General features: G+C 46.4%; 1 protein-coding gene across 3 annotated transcripts in view; it reads left to right on the top strand.

The window, feature by feature from the left end:
• The window catches only part of LOC307238456 (rho GTPase-activating protein 29-like), a 42,128-nt gene that overhangs the window by 7,609 nt on the left and 18,434 nt on the right, over positions 1-16,085 (top strand). The window contains exons 3-9 of one of the 3 annotated variants that reach the window (XM_080011440.1): positions 8,810-8,953; positions 12,785-12,881; positions 13,069-13,141; positions 13,479-13,539; positions 14,393-14,536; positions 15,561-15,625; positions 15,737-15,847. In XM_080011440.1, the coding sequence (XP_079867566.1) occupies positions 8,810-8,953; positions 12,785-12,881; positions 13,069-13,141; positions 13,479-13,539; positions 14,393-14,536; positions 15,561-15,625; positions 15,737-15,847 (695 nt within the window). Of the gene's footprint in view, positions 1-8,809; positions 8,954-11,644; positions 12,388-12,784; positions 12,882-13,068; positions 13,142-13,478; positions 13,540-13,975; positions 14,294-14,392; positions 14,537-15,560; positions 15,626-15,736; positions 15,848-16,085 lie in introns of those variants that run through there. The other 2 variants (XM_080011441.1, XM_080011442.1) reach the window with 2 other exon arrangements.

Genomic DNA, 16,085 nt, shown 5'->3' with positions numbered 1-16,085 from the left:
GCTGTGTATACCGCTGTTTTTTAGTTTTTTTTTGACCGCCGGTGACATCGTGACACCGACACGGTCGAGGAACAATGGCTCCAGTGCAGAGGCATTGTTCTGTTTGTTGTTCTTCGCAGTGCCAGCCTCCCAAAATGCACAGCTGTTTGAGCAGTCCTTATGATGCTAGTTTGGTATTAGTTGAAATTGTCCACGCCGCTCAATGGAGGATTGGTCTCCTTCAGTGGGATAAATGAGTGGAGATGGTAGTGGCATATTCTGTGAACCGATTTGAAGTCGCAGCGCAGGCAATCACCCCATCCCGGGACACGCAGCCTACTCATATGTGCAAGTATCCGACAATACCCGTCCGCAAATTACCCGCCGCCTTTTCTTTTTCCCACACAAGTGCCACCGTGCCAGTCAGAGTGCCCACTTCACAAATTGTCGCGGGTGGCGCTTTCAGTCGAATAAAAAAAGCTTGAATCCTCGCCCTTAATAGTTTAATGGCCCGCTGCTCTCGAGAGGGGGGAAAAAAGGGGAGAAAGATTTGTTGGGCAGTAACTTTCCCCTGTGATGCCGAAGGATGTTTTTGTGCGGGCCTGTGGTTGGGGCGTGTTTCCTGAGGCTGCAATTTATGGTTATGGGCTCAGGATCTTGGCCGCGGAGAGGGGTCCTGGTGAGGGGTGGATTGGCCCGTGGAGCCCCCAATAGTAGGAGCTGTCACCGGTGCCCATTGGTCTGACCTGCTGATATTTACAGCCCCGTAGGCCTGAGCAGCCACAAGGAAGCAGCAGGGTGTCTTCGCTTGGGAGCGCGATCAATGTTTTTATGGAGAATACTCAAAACGGCAATTGCTGACATTGCTCAGTTGTGGCTTAACACAGAAAAACAGTTGGCCATTAATCTTCAGCCTATAGCCATGTTTCTCAGGTTTTACAATCTGTTCTATTTTCTCTTTCTCAGTTGCTTGCTACTTCTACTGTGAAATGCACTGGATGGTCATACTTCTTTTTTAAATGATTTTCACACGTAAGACATTCATTTATCAGAGAAAATGATATCATTTGTCCATTTAGGTGTCTTTGCTTGTCGCAGACGGCTCCTGTGGTAGATCTTGTGTGATACAACCAGTAATGCCACTCATCTCCTTCTGTCCTTGGAAGGAACAGGCCTGTGATAATCTGTCACCACATAACTAACAACAGAGTGCTAGCCAACAGTGTGGATAAACTTGGCCTTTCCAAAAAAACAACATACTAGGGGTGATTATTTAGATTTTTTTTCCGGACCCCGAACCGAGCCGGACCCCGAGCCGACCCTCGTCAACCGATCATTAACCGTTATCCGACAATATTAAAACGAGGGCACTGTCCCCGAAAAAAGAAATTATAATAATTAAGGTATTTTTCTCATCGGACTTAAAAAATAAGAACTTACAAACAAGGTGAATATTAAATATATTTTTATACGCGAACACAGCTCTCTGTGTGCCCCATCCAATATCATCCAATTGCACAGCCGGAGAGCCCGAGCCGTTCCTCCAAATAAAACCACTTAAAACAGTGTGTTTTTACTGTTTTTTTTGTTGTGTTGTTTTATTGGGAGGAACGGGGCACAGAGTGACGCTCCTCTGTGCACCCACGCGCAATGGTGAAAAATGAAATATATATATATTTTTTATTGTATTTTATTTTTTTGAGGTGATGATGGTAATCAACTCAACCCTGTGGTGACGTCACGTGACAGCAGTAATCGTCACAGCCCTAGTCACCCCCATGAGTTGTATTTAAGGAACAGATTGTAAAGCCAATTTTTCTTTTACCATGCAAGACAAGAGCAAGAAAAATTGCTTTTTTAAATATATATTTTTTAACCATTTAACTGATAGTATTAATAGGTCAAAATCCTTATTGTCGGTTAACGGTTAATTATTAACATCCCTACATCGGATGATTAGATGTGGTTTACCTTTAATATTTTACATGAGGTTTGTATAACTGTAGATTGTTTTTTTTTAAAGCCCTGCCTTTCTCAGTATTGACTTCTGATGCCTCTCGTCTTTGGCCGACAAGCAATTTGTTCTCAAAATGTAGTCTTCTCAGTGGCGTGTCGAGGAATTAGTCAGACTGTGTAGAAATGCCAGACCTCACAAAGTGCGCTTTCGAGCTGAGAGCAGGTAGCTGTTTATGGTATGCTGACTGTTTACTGTCTGCGCGGTGTCAGGAGACTTCTCTCTCTCCAAACAACGAAGGCCGATGACGACACGACTCCCTGCAAAGCTCCGTCTGTTGAGACAGAGGGGAGGCGGGGTGGAAATAGCGTTTCCACGGAATCCTGACCAAACTCTCCCCACCTGTTGCACAAGGATCAGGTTCCGCAGCGCCACGGCGACCGTTCCACCCGCCGCATGTTGGTTTGTCATTTAAAGTGGAAATCCATGAAAAGTCCCAGAATTCCATTGGAAACTGTGATGTTTTACCCTCACCCTGATCGATCGCTATGCGTTCTTGTCGGGAAAGGCGGACCCCGCCACCAACAATGGAAACGGCATATAGAGACATCCTGTTTCTCATAAAGGGCTAAAGCTACATTTATGTGGCGTAAATATCAGAGATGGGATTTTCTCATATTAATGACCACTTTAAATGGACGATTCCGAGCCTTTGAAAACAAAAAAATCGAACAAAAAAACTGTGTCCAAAACATCGGCGACATGGTGCTCCGTTCTACTTGGGGGGGGGGTGATTCAGAGTAGAGGTTCCCACCTGGAGGGGGAGGATTCGGGGGGGGGGGGGTGATGACTGAGCCAGTGCGGGGAATATCGTGTCACCATCCAGGAATGAGGTGGATGGAGGCACGTCAGACGTGAGCAATGTCGTCGTCCCCCCCCCCCCCCCCCCCCGCCCCCAGACCCCAACACTCCCTCCTTCCAGAGACACGGACCAAGAGAGGGGAACGTTGCTGGAGGAATGGCCCTCCCAGACCTCAGCCGAGAGGCCCGAGGCGCTTTCCCAAGCAGCACTTTGTCACCAAAACTGCCGAGGCTTGTTCCACTTGAAGGGGGTGGTGGAGGGGGGGGGGCGGGCCCAGACAGGCCGTGTGATGTCCTGTGGTTAGCAGCCCGGGGGGGGGGGGGGGGGGGTGGCAGGAACCACCGACGGCAGCCTGCATTTACCTTTGCATTGAGTCATTCAGCCGATGCTTTTATCTTAAAGCGCATCACGGAGGGTTATGAAACAAGAGCGTCCGTCACAGCCGCCGTCGGCAAAGTGCTCAGGAAGAAACGGGTGGCGTGAGGAGGGTCTGTTTTCTTTAGCGAGACGGGCCCAAAAGGAGAGGGTTAGCGGGCTGACAGGGGATCGGCGCAGAGAACACAAACTGAGATTACGGAAGCATCTGCGAGGTAGAAGGTCCTCAGGAGGAGTCCAGGTGGATCCTGGGGGATTACCTTTTTTTTTTGTGTGTGTGGGTTTGTTTGACAGAGCAGGGCACAGCGGGGGGGGGGGGGGGCCTCTCCGGGCAAACGGAAAGACTTGTTTTGTCTCAAAAGAAGATTAAAGGGATTTAAGAGGCATATTTTGCAGCTGACCTACTTTTCTGTTTTTTTTTTCTGTTTTTTTTTTTTTTCTGCCAGCCGCGCCCGTTTTAAAGTCGGGAAGACGTTTGGATGGAACGGTTGAACAAAATGTCAATAATTCGGTCCCGCGTTTCCACAACAGAGGATGAAACAGGCGGTGAAAGTTATGCGCGCCCGTTCAAGATGTAAGAAGGTCACGCGCCCGGCGCTCGGCCCACGTCCCCAGCGCTTCCTCTGCCCTCATGTTCACACTGAGCGCAATGTTGTCTGGCGGGCGGGCGTCCCGCGCTTCACATATTGGTTTCTGATGTCACAAGGCACCCCAGGCTGCACGGAGCGGCTCGCTGGTTACTTCGGATTGAAAGTTTATTCATATCACACGTGTCGCGTGGCCAAATTTCACCAAATTTGACACTCCACGTCCGTGGGTCCCCAGCGATACACCCGCCAAGTGTGAAGCCGCTCTGATGAACAGTTGTCGAGATAATCTGAGGACGGGTGGACGGACGGACAGAGATTCCTAGAATTACAGTAAAGGTCGGTGAAGAGTTTGGAATCGGGTCGGAAGTGACACCAGAGAGCATGTTTTGCCAACATGATATTATGTGTGATGTAGATTGATGTACACATGATCCGATTCGTTTGTCCGGGGAGATTTTTCTGTGGCGTAAGGAAACCCGTCCAAAGATAATTTGTGAACCGAAAATACAATTATAACTGTAAACTGTTGCCGCTGATTCCACGAAAGCCGTTTTCGCCGACCACAAAACAAGTTAAGAAGCATAAAAGCATTGACGGAGGCACAAGTTCAGCTCTCGCCGTACTGTAGAGAAAGAGAATGCGGCCTTTGGTTGGAGCGGGGGTTTGCGGAGGAAAATCCTTTATTTGCAGCCGCCCAGCCTCATGCACCGTTGCCGTCATCTCCACCAAAACAATGGCCCGCCTGCCCCCCCGTCGCCGCCCTCACTGAGCTTTTTGATGCCATTGTTGTGACAAAACCAATTTACAGCAGTGCCGAGTTGTTGTGTACTTCTTGACGGACCGACAGTGAAACCACTCAGCGTCGACCCTCTCCCAGCTGTCTTCTGCTCCACTGGCCACACAGACCTCTTGAGTCCTTTTGTTTGCATTTTTTGGGGGAGGGGTGGGGGGCTTAGGACTTTGAAGAGGTTGTGGTGAAGACTATAGTATGCGTCGCCACAGTGGTGGGATAAGCTACCTGTATTTAGAGTATTACTATAATTTAGATTTTAGTTGGTATTTAATTGCCTGGGTGGAATTAACTCATCTGTTATCTGCCGATGGCACTATTTTCCTTGTATAAAGGTGCATTATTTTAAGGAAACTCTGTAAGATATTAGCAATGAAAGTTTTGATCTGTCATTTTTTTTCTATAAACTAATCGCAACTTGTTGTATATTCTGGGTCAATGTTGAGTTAATATCATGTTTGCTGACAGCCTGTCACATCCTGGCACATCCTGACATCCAGCTTAAGGGAAATTCTTTTCTTTGGGAGACCAAGGGAAACGAGTGATCCTCAGCGATGCTACCACTCGCATCGCATCCTGCATTCAGCGTCCTCGCTCACGACCCGCTGTTGTCATTCATAGCGAGGTTCTCAGGTGAGCCCCCTCATTAAGCCGTTGCTTCTCATATGTTAATGGCCAACCCACTCAAGTCTTCCGGTTGAAAGGCTTCCTGCCAGAAACACCGACCGATCACGACCGGGGTTTTTAATTAAGGCCCTTTTCCCTGGTTTGGAAAGGAGGGGGACTTGAAGTGTGAGTGGCAGGGTCAGAGACCTTTCCCCCCTGGGGGCCAGCCTTGGGGTGAGGCCCCTGCTCCTCAGCCGGTGGTGGTGGTCTGTAATCCAAGGTGCGTTTCCTTCTGATTGGCAATGTGCTGCTTCAAGGTCCATAGGGCAAAGTAATATGTTTTTAGAGAGTGCATTATTTGACAAATGTCATGCTTTATTGGTCGTCCTTCATGGAACACTGAGCAGAATGAATTTGTGCAAATGCAGACACATTTGGGCCATTGAGCAGGATTTAGGTCACTGTGATTTTCCTTTGGTTGTGCATGGATAAAATCCAGGTAAAGCCCATTAGAAGTTAACGACTATGTGTTGAAATTCGATTTTTGTAACCTTATGGTTGAAAATGCATCTGACAGATTTTAATTAGGGTATAGTTTAAATATAATATTACATCTTTTGTTTTGGTATATATTTTATATACTCTATAATATATATATATTAAATATATTTTATATTTCCATTCTATTTTCTATTTCCATTTGTTTGGACCGCACACACCTCTAAATATTACACGTTATCCAGCAAGATTTGGCCGTCATGATATTTTCAATGAACTTTACAAATGCAACAGCAGCACACTTAAATACGGCGCAACGCGTCAATGCAAATGACTCATTACAGGTTCTGTTCTTATTACTTGTTATTAGATTGAGTTGGGGTTTTTCATCCGAGTACATTTCATACAAAAAAAGAGAATAATACATGGAAGGACCAATGAATAGAACCCAATGAGTGCTTTCCTTGCCTTACAGGGGGGTTCATGCAACTGGCTGCTGCTGTTGACTTTGACTTCTAAGTCGCTTCATTTGGGTGTAGCGCTTGTGTATAAAGTCAGAATTGCTAGGGTTAGGGTTTGAACATGGCTCTCATTTTGACTCCCTCTGTAATTCCTTTTAACTTTCTTGTAAACTCAGCTTCTCATTTTGACCTGTTGCGCTGGTGGGGTGGACTTGATGAGGAGCAGATGGTGTTATTGTTTCCAGCTCGTGTTCCACCGCTGCTTTCTAAACACTTTTAGACGTTACTTGGCTTGATTGGCTAATGTGTGATCACATATTCGTGGTTGTTGTTGATTTTTTTTGTCTCTTTCGAACAAGCATTTATTAGCCTACATGGCATGTTATTGCGTCTTTCAACTGTGTTCTATTCTGGGAAATCTATTCATTTTATTCTTGTTAGGGCACAGGCTTGCGGCTCAGGTGCCACAGTTTTAACTTTTCTCAAACCAGATGAAGAAATCCGGGCTTAAAGGTCTTGCTCCTGGGAAAAGTTTTGAATTGCACCAATGGTCACAATGTAGAGCTGGGAAAGGGTGATCTTGACAAAATCAAATATATTTGACGAATACTTCCATATTAACAATTTGACGATATTTTGGTGAAATACAAAGAATTGTAAAAACGAGAGGCATTGAGTAGAACAGCAAGAGCAGTCTATGAAGCTCCGAAAATTGCATTACTTTACTGTAAACAGCCTTAAAGACAACACTGAATTATATTACGATAACCTAAATCCCACACGATATCTTGTCTCGTATATTGCAATATGGTTATTATGTCGATATATTGTCCGACCCTATCGCAATTTCCGCCGGCCACTCACAGATATCTTGCATTGCACTGGGACTGGACATCACCTGCCACAACAAAAGCTAAAAAAAAAAAAAAAGAATAGGCCGCACCTTTCTGTCCTCACTGTCCTGCGGTTTCCTAAAGGGGAGGAATTCCTCTGTCGCAGAATGACACACAAACTATGCAGACTGGACCGATCAGAAGGCATTTAGTTCATTCTTTGACTCAAAAGGTGCCGTTCTTTTGGCGCTTCACTCAAGAAGGAAATGGAAATGGCAAAGTGCTCCTGAAGACCCAGTGTCACGCCTCCAGCAGACAGGTGCAGGAAGAACGGCGCCATCTGTGTCCTTTGAGTCATCGCTTCCTAGAATGTCAGGAATTGGTCCAATTACATTGCGACCAAGTACCGTTGACAAATTGCAAGTGGTAATTTTGCAGTTTGCATTGACAAATATTTGTCTTTCTTTCAGGAGATTTAGAGTTTGTTACCGGAATCTAGAGCGTCTCGTTTACCGGAGGGTCACGGCACTGATTCCAGCAGCAGACAGGTTGTCTTCGGTCCTATAGCAGATCTATATCCTAGTTTTAGACACTATTTTCCAGGGTGGCCCGTCTCACCTCCGCATCACCCTGCAAATTGTGTGTCTGCGATTGGCATCCGTGCGCGTAGCTTTTCGACAGTGCGACTTGTTTGTCAGCATAACTATTTTGATTTACAGACTATTGCTGGATCGACGGACCTAGCATTTATGTCATTTGTATTATTATGGAACGTCAGAATCAAATATTGATTGGCCCTGAGGGTAAAAAATAGAAATCCACCAATGCAATTTTCTTGGCCGATTCGGATATATATTCCGATTTTCATTCAATGGTTTTTATTGTATGTATCATAATAAACCATTGACTATTAAATATCTTTTACATTGTCGTTTAGTTTATTTCACTTTTAAGTTAAAATTTACCTTTCTATTATCTTTATATGGTACTTGGCATTCCAAAACTGCTGTCATTGAAAGGAAAATTTAACAACAAATGGCCGACTCTTCTTACTCTGGTTCACTGGACGTCCTCCTTCCTTCGCATTGAACCAACTGAATCAAATTTCAACGACTCGTTTTACTGAGTGACTCGTCACCAACCGAGTCTCAAAAAAACAGTCAAACCTTTCATCAGACGTGCTCCATCCTGAACAGACGCTCCGCTGTAGCGGCAGCGATAGATACGCAGTCTGCACAATTTTTTTTATATTGTCAGACGATAAATAAGTATCTTATCTAATCTTCTGAGTTTGGTTTACCACCAAACAGCTGACTTTTTTCTTTCTTTCACTCTCTTTTTTTGAGCGTCAACTACGCAACCACGTTACAGTACATTACGTTGGTTTCAGATTTGAGTATCGGAGCATTTTTACGAGTACATGAGCGCTGTATCGGGCGTGTAAATTTGCCCGCCACAGAATCGGATAAATCTGACACTGATTGGCCGGTCGCCGGAAACGGCCGATCAAGCTGAAAACCGGGCGATAGCGGGCGATCGATCGGTGCGAAAAAAGGTTCGGGCTGAACAACGGGTGGAGGCGCGGCCGCATCCCCGAGTCATCAGAGGCTTTGTGGGCGGGAGAAGGAATTACAATCATTAACCGAGGAACGAAAAATATGTCATGTTGTGGCGATGCTGTTTATGTTGCAGTATGTGACGGTCGCATTCCTGACTTAATGCCGCTTTTGTCAGACTTGTCAGACTCTTGATGGATCTTTTTTTTATTTTTTATTTATGATATTTTAATATTGGTTTGACCCGACTTGCCTGACCCCTCTCTCTCTCTCTCTCTCTCCCTCTCTCTCTGTGACTCTCCCAGAGAGCCCTGAGGGTCTGCAGCAGTCGGTGCAGGAGTGTTTGGGAGAGCTCCTCCGGGTCCTCAAGGAAATCATCGGCAAGCACCAGACGCTGAACTCCGTGGACATCCTGGGAGCCGCGGGCACGGTCATCGCAAAGGTCAAAGGTCAGTGGTTCGCTCTCACTACAGTGCGTAGACATGTGTACACTGGCGCCGGGCCGGTCGTGAAATATTTTCTGCCGGTCGATCGTCACCCAATAATTGAATCGATTGGCATTATCGTATGTTAAATGAATAAAATTAAATGAAATAGATCGGCATTGCCTGAAAGGATGAGGCCAAAATGCGCTCACTGAGACCTCACTGATTCCGACCAGAGGCCCTTTGTACCCACAAGCCGTACGGGCATTTTCTTGACTTCGGCATGAAAAAGGAATTCTTGTCATCTCGTGTATGTTATTCTTTTCCAAAACGCCTCGAAAGAACAGTTTACTTTTCTCTTGCTCTCTCTCTCTCTCGTCTCTCACCGATGAGTACAAACCAGAGGAATCTCAACTCACGAGGTCGTCCTCCAGAAATGCACTCGCCATCGAGGGGTGATTCTTCTCTTGGCCTGGACACAAAAATGTCCGGAACGGCGGCTTGCTAGAGGTGTCATTTTCATTCCGCGTCTCGGCGGCGGGAGAGGAAGAAAAGACGTCTCGGCGACTTTTGCGTTTGACGGCCGACCCTCAGCTCTTCTTTCTTTTGTCCGTGAGGCGCGTGGGCGTCTGGCGGCTCAACTGCTCCACCTATCTCTACATCTGAGCCTCCACGCAGCCCTGAAAAGAATGCATTTTCATCATCTCCGGCCCCGTGAGAGGCGCAGCGACAATGCAGGGAATGCTAAAAGAAAAACAAAATAAGAGCCGGTGTGAGGCCGTCTGGAAAGAAATCTTTTGTCAATGCGCAGAGGTTTTGGAGACCAGGGGCCTCGCCAGGAATATACACTCAGGGGGGTTGATTAAGTCTCTGCTGAGGTGGTCGGTTGTCATGCTGCCCCGAGAGAAATTCATTAAAAAAACAAAACATGCACAGAATGGGCCTAAATTCAAATCTAGCTATCTAGCATCTACTGATTAAAATTCAAAACAACTGACCACATGACGAGCCTTATTCAAATATTTTCCACACATGGATAAACTTCTACAATAACTCTTTTAAAGCCCAAATGACACATAGCAGCTGCCTGCGAGGAGCCTCGGCAATCATGTTTCATTTTCATTTCCGAATGCTGTTACAAAAACTGAAGCTCAACTTTATCAAATTCACACAAGACACTGAGATATTTATATATACTATCACTTTTAGGTCGCAAAGTTTGAACAAAAAAAAAAAAAAAAACACTTGATGAAATTAACATACACATGTTATGAATCTGGAGGTTCTTTTTCTTTTAATGATTGTCTAAACAAGACAATAAGATAAGTAATAAAGATAATATTATCTTCATTATTTATCTTTTAGTAAGAATCAACCCACTGTTTACCCACACAGCATGCACACATTGCACTGTCATCAATTAATTTGAAAAAAATAAATTACTCATAAAACTAGTCACTAAAATACTATTAAAGGGAGTTACAGTAAAATGTAGGATGGCTTTATCCCCTAAAATGGGTGTCATTCATTGAACATTTCAAGACTATGGCTTTGTGAAACCTAATTAAAGCTCACAGGAAATCTAAAATATGTGAAAATATATTGTTCCTCCCTGTAAAATAACATAACATCTGAATTTTTAAGGATGTAAAAAAATAAAAATGAATAATAGAACATAGACAAACTCAAAGCAGCGCTGTCCCTGTCCACTAGGGGGTGGTTCACAACACGTTTGGGCGCCCGTCCGCTGTCGGCGACTCAAAAAACTGATCTGGAGTCAAAGAGCAACCAAGAGGAACCGAAAAGGAAAAGGTGAAAGAGGAACAAACAGCTGAAGAGGCGCCAGACTGAAAAGCTCGACCAGCCCCGTGACACTCGCCATGCTCGGAGCAAGTTTCCTTGCCCGCCGTGCTGCTGGTATCCAGAGCGTCGATCGCTGGGCGTGACACCTGCGCTTTTTTTTTTTTTTTTTTTTTGGACGATCGCCAGGAGCGACAGGAAAAAGGGTCCCCACCGAGCACGTGCAACTCGGCACAACCACTTTCCCAAATCCTTTTTTAGCGCGACGACTTCCCTCCTTCACTCTCACCGGTGAATTCCTGGTGACGCTTTAGACACCGCGGCCGTCTCTTTCTACCTGGAAGCGTGGAGAACGGCGCTGAAACCCTGCCGCGGGACACCCACGGTTTGGGTTGTCAACTTTGTCAAAACTTTGTCTTTTGTTCTTTTTCTTTTTTTTGGTGCAGCCGCCCATACGACCCGGGCTCTGCAAAGACTCAGCCCTCCACCGAGAGCTCAGGCCACGTCAGTAGCAATTAAACGACAGCCCAAAACGTCTGGCTCTGCGTGTAGACCGGTACCGATCTCTCCTTGATTCCTCTCTCAAACTCTCAACTGCCGCTTAAAAACCTCCTGAAAGTCCTGCAGTCGACGCCCACTAGCTCACTGAAGACATTTGTCATTGTAGTTGTCCCAGTTTAAGGCATCGGGGGAGAAAACAATGCCCCGCTGGACTCGAGTGATGCAGTTCCCATATTTGAATAATGTTTTTTTTTTTGGCGGGGGTGGGGGTCGGGCAGGACTCAGGGGGTTGAGTGCTCTGGAATCATTGTTATGAGACTCGCAGGATATCCTGAGGAAGAGGTCAGCGCTCCTGCGTGGAGGCAGGGGCCCTCGGACCAGAGCCCCCCAGCCGCCGGGACCGGGGACCGGGGAGGCACATAGCAGGAGAGGCCATTGTCGCTATCTGCTGCTTTTCTTGCTGAGCTCCTCTTGGGAGTTCCTCGTTACCTGGGGGTGTTGGATTATCCCAAAGCGCCTGGATCCAAATTGCGGCCTTTTGGACTTGAAGGCCTGGGAATTCCACGACCAGCACTTATGATATGGAGCCGTTTTCGCCGACAGGAAGGCGAAGTGAAAGTGTCGCGGAGGACTTTTCTGCGCCTACAGGGTTGTCTGAAAGTGTGACTATGATTTGACAGCGTTACTTTTTTTTTCCCCCAGTCATTTTGTTGAGGTTTTTTTGGGGGGGTCACACAGAGAAACAGCCCGCAGGTGACGGAAGAGAAAAGGGGGCCGAGTGCTTTGTTGCTTCTCGCGGTCTCTCCGAAAAGTTTCGACCCGGAGTCGAGCCGCCGGAGTGTTTCCTGTGACTGCAAAGTCTGATTTCTCTGCTCAAGTTCCTCCGATTTCCTTCTTCTGCAAATAGGCTCTCGCTCAGCAAAGCGTTTCCTGTGAAAAGAGAGCCTCGAAAAAACTCTCTCATCGACTCGACCAAACCCTCGAAAGCTGCAGAGTCCTTCCATGCCCGGGAGTCCTTCCATGCCCGGGAGTCCTCCCTGCGAGCGGATCGAAGGGAAGCTGAGAAAGACTCGAACGGAGCGGGTTTGTCAAGTGGAATAATGAACCGCTGGATTTCATTTTGAATACTCTTTCTCAACGACATTGAAGACGCAGAGGTTTGTTGAGAAGCCGCTAACTTTGGAGGACGTGTGGTGGATATCTCGTAGAGCGCCGGCCGCTGGATTTACGATTTAAAAATCTCATTAAGGAACACGGAAGCTGATAGCTTTTTCATGTTTCTTTTTACAATGCAGCAATATTATACCTCTCCTCACCAAAATGGGGGGGGGTTGGGGTTTTATGGCAGTTTTGGAAAGTGAAACCAGCAGTATGTCGGTTGAATGTCGCTTTAGCCAGATTATTTTCTCGTGTGGACGCGACACAATCGTCCCGCCGTTGGCCATTCTAGCTGAGTATTTATCTGTAAAGATCGTAGAAAAAAAAGAAAAAAAGCAAAAATCTGGAGTGAATCCGGCTGCATTTTGTTCTAATGTGGTTTATCGCCCTCAACAGCCGTCAACATCAAGGAAGTGGGCCCGGAAAACAAAAAGGCTATATTTGGCGATATATACACATCCATTGACACTTTGGCATTTACGTTCGGCAATGTGTGAGTACCCTTTTTCTTTCTTTTCGGCACCCTTGTTTTTTAGGATTGATTGCTTTCTTTAAAAAAAAATATACAATTGTTTTAGAATAGCCTGAAAAGTGCATGATGATTTGAACCGACTTCAACACAACTGAGTCAAAGCTTTACCATAAATACCAAAACGCTCTCCTCCTCTGTGACCCATCAGAGTTTCTGACTTCCTTATGGGAGATGTGGACAGCGGCTCAGGGTTGGGGCTCCCCCAGACCAGGAGAAGCCGGGTGAGACACCTCCGTCTTTCTTTCTTTCCTTCTTTCTTTCTTTCTCTCTTTCTTCTCCCAGCCGTCTGCCTTTCTTCAAAGCATTGCTTTCAGAACTCCACGAGTTCAAGAGTGTAGGAGGGCTTTCTGTAAAAAAAAAAAAAAGGGTTTGTGGTGGTGGTGGGGGCGGGTGGGGTGGATTGGTGGTTTACAAAGCCTCTACTTTACTAAACGCCTCAGAGACAGTTTCTCTCGTGTTTTTAATGCGGCCAACTGCCTCTGATGTGTCGCACCGAGAGCGCGTCCATAACTCCCTTTGCTCTCCGCGCTGAACGTGTGCGTCATGTCTCTCCCGCAGTCGTTTGACAACCTTTCCGGGGATCCTGGAGAGTATGGCTCGGAGAAGAGTGACCTCGCGGGTAAGTGCCGTCAGCCTCAACGCCAACACGCATCCGCGTTCCGGCCGTCGTCTCCCCCTCCCGCCCCCCTCCGAGGCCGAGCAGAAAAGGCGTGGAATCCGTCCACGGCGGAATGTGATGGCCGCGCTGGTTATTAATGGCCGCCCCGGCGAAGCGTTCAGCTCTTGGTCGGCAGCCCAGGGGCCGGAGAGCTGGCTCGTGAGCTCGCCCGCTAAATGATTTAGGCCCTGGCCTCTTGAATGCCTGAGGTGGACCCGCCCTAAGCCTCGGCCTCAACCCCTGTTATTTCTGCTGCTTTTTTCATCCTTTCCAGGGGCTGCCTTCCATCCCCACCCCCCACCCCCTCCCCCTCTCCATCCACATGTCTAGCATTCCTCGCCTGGTTAGCAGTAGTCGCATGCTGGATGGGAAACACATGGTGGGGTTGGTGCTGAATCAGATGGCGGGCACATGGGAGAGGTGCGTGCCAGCGCAGTTATGCGAGGTTTTTTTGGGTTGTTTTTTTTTAGAGCCAGCAGTCGTCGTCTTTCCATCTAATCAGGCCTTTTTTTAACTTCAGGGACGGCTTCCTCACAACACGGCGCGGCGAGGCCTTCGGAGAACCGAGGCTTTAATTAGTGGAAAGACGTGCCAGCGTGACTCTTTTTTATTTTTTATTTTTTTAAGACTGCCTGGCACTTTCAGATCCTTCAGGACTCGCCCGCCTCCTTCTCTCTTCCTTTTTTTTTTTTTAAACGTGTACCGTACAAACATGGTGGAGATTATTCTTTTCTTTATATAACCGGGGGAAAAAAAAGTTGCGTGACTGCTTTCACCTGACATCGCTTGTGTTTGCGGACTCCTCCCGACGCAGAGGTGGTGCTGTCGCGGGAGGAGGAGGTGGACCTGAGGCTGCTGAAAAACGACAGCGGGGTGGAGTCGGCGCTGCTCTACACCAAGGCCTGGTCCAAGTACATCAAGGACCTTCTGGCCTGGATGGAGAAACGTCTAACGTTGGGTGAGGGATGGCCAGAAACAGACAAATAGAAGCTGCTGGGATGAGTACAGCAGTGGGTTAGTTACGATATTCGGAAGGTACCATTTCCAAGAACCATTTATTGCCCTAATGTGAAAATGTGTTTCTCTTGTACCTCACGGAGGTGTAAACTTGATTAACCTTTATTAAGTAACGGTTTTTTTTTAAACTGTTATTAACTTGATTAAGCTAGGGTCACACTGCCGGCGACAGGGCCTCTCGGCCCCCGATGTTTGTGGGCAAAATCGACTGGCTGTCGTAGGTGCGCCAAACATTTCAAACCTTTCGCCTTAATATACATTATATATATATATATATATATATATAGATAGATGATGCCGTGTCTGCTTTCTTTAAAATTAAAATGGTGGAGCTGTTTACTTCGCAAAATAAATGACCTTGAAAAAATGACGGAAATAATCTTGCCATCCGTCCCTTAAAATTAAGAATTGTTCTTGTTGGAGAAACATAAAATTACGTGTTAGTTATTTATCGATAGTTTAAGTTTAAAAAAACTAAAAAAAAAAGCCTAATCATGAATAATTACACAGTGGTCCAGGCGTCCAATTTCCAACGATCAGCGGCATTGAGATTGTATCTTCCCTCCTACCGGCTGTCTTTTAATTTGCATCAAGTTGAAACCTGCTCAACTTTGCTTGTCGCCTTTGCTTGAAGCTGTCCACTCGACGCCTGTAGTCGCTCTGCCCCCTGCAGCCGGATGAAGCCGGGCTCAGTTTGAAATGCATTGCAGCCTGTCGCTCTGCAGCGCCCCGGCGCTGGCGGTGTGACCGTACCATTAAGTAGAGCCCAGTCACCTCATTGGTCATATCAGACTGTGAGCTGTTCCAAACCCTTACCCCAAAATGATGATGGTGAATGTTGTGCTCTACCAGACAGCAAAGTCCTCAATGTTTAGCAACTCCATTTTTTACTGCACAACATATTTGAATCCACACAAAATGGAATCAACGACTTCAAAGATGAATCTTTAAATTCCTCATTTCAGATATGGAGTGTGTGAAAAGTTACGCCAAAATGGCCGAGTCTGCAAAGGCGCTTGCCTGTCAACAGGTGAGTCACGGAACGCTTCTGAGAATTTTCAACATCTTTCTCGAGTAATGTTTGAGACCCTGATTGATTATTATTATTTTTTTTTATATCTCAAATGTTTTGATAAAAAAGGACTACATGCCATTCAGCGATATCTACATCTCATCTTTCAACAACGACATCGAGTACAGCCAGCTTCTGATTCAGACTGCGATGGCCCTCCAAACCAATAAATTCATCCAGGTACGAGCAGCAGCTGGCGCTGGACCCTGGTCTGTTGAGTCGGTGTCACTCCGCTTAGATTTGTGCTCTACCTTTTGAAAGATGAAAGAAAGTTGTTTCACATTAGAGAGGCACAAAAATGCAGCACGTGTACGAAGGGTTTCCACACCCATCCTTTTTACTCAAGGAAAAACAAAGTGAAATGTGTAGCATATGATATTATCAGTTCCCATGTGTGAACGCGTGATGCTGTGCGGAC

The sequence above is a fragment of the Zeus faber genome (assembly GCF_960531495.2).
Source record: "Zeus faber genome assembly, chromosome: 12".
NCBI lineage: Eukaryota > Metazoa > Chordata > Actinopteri > Zeiformes > Zeidae > Zeus > Zeus faber.
This window is presented reverse-complemented; position numbering and strand designations above follow the sequence as displayed.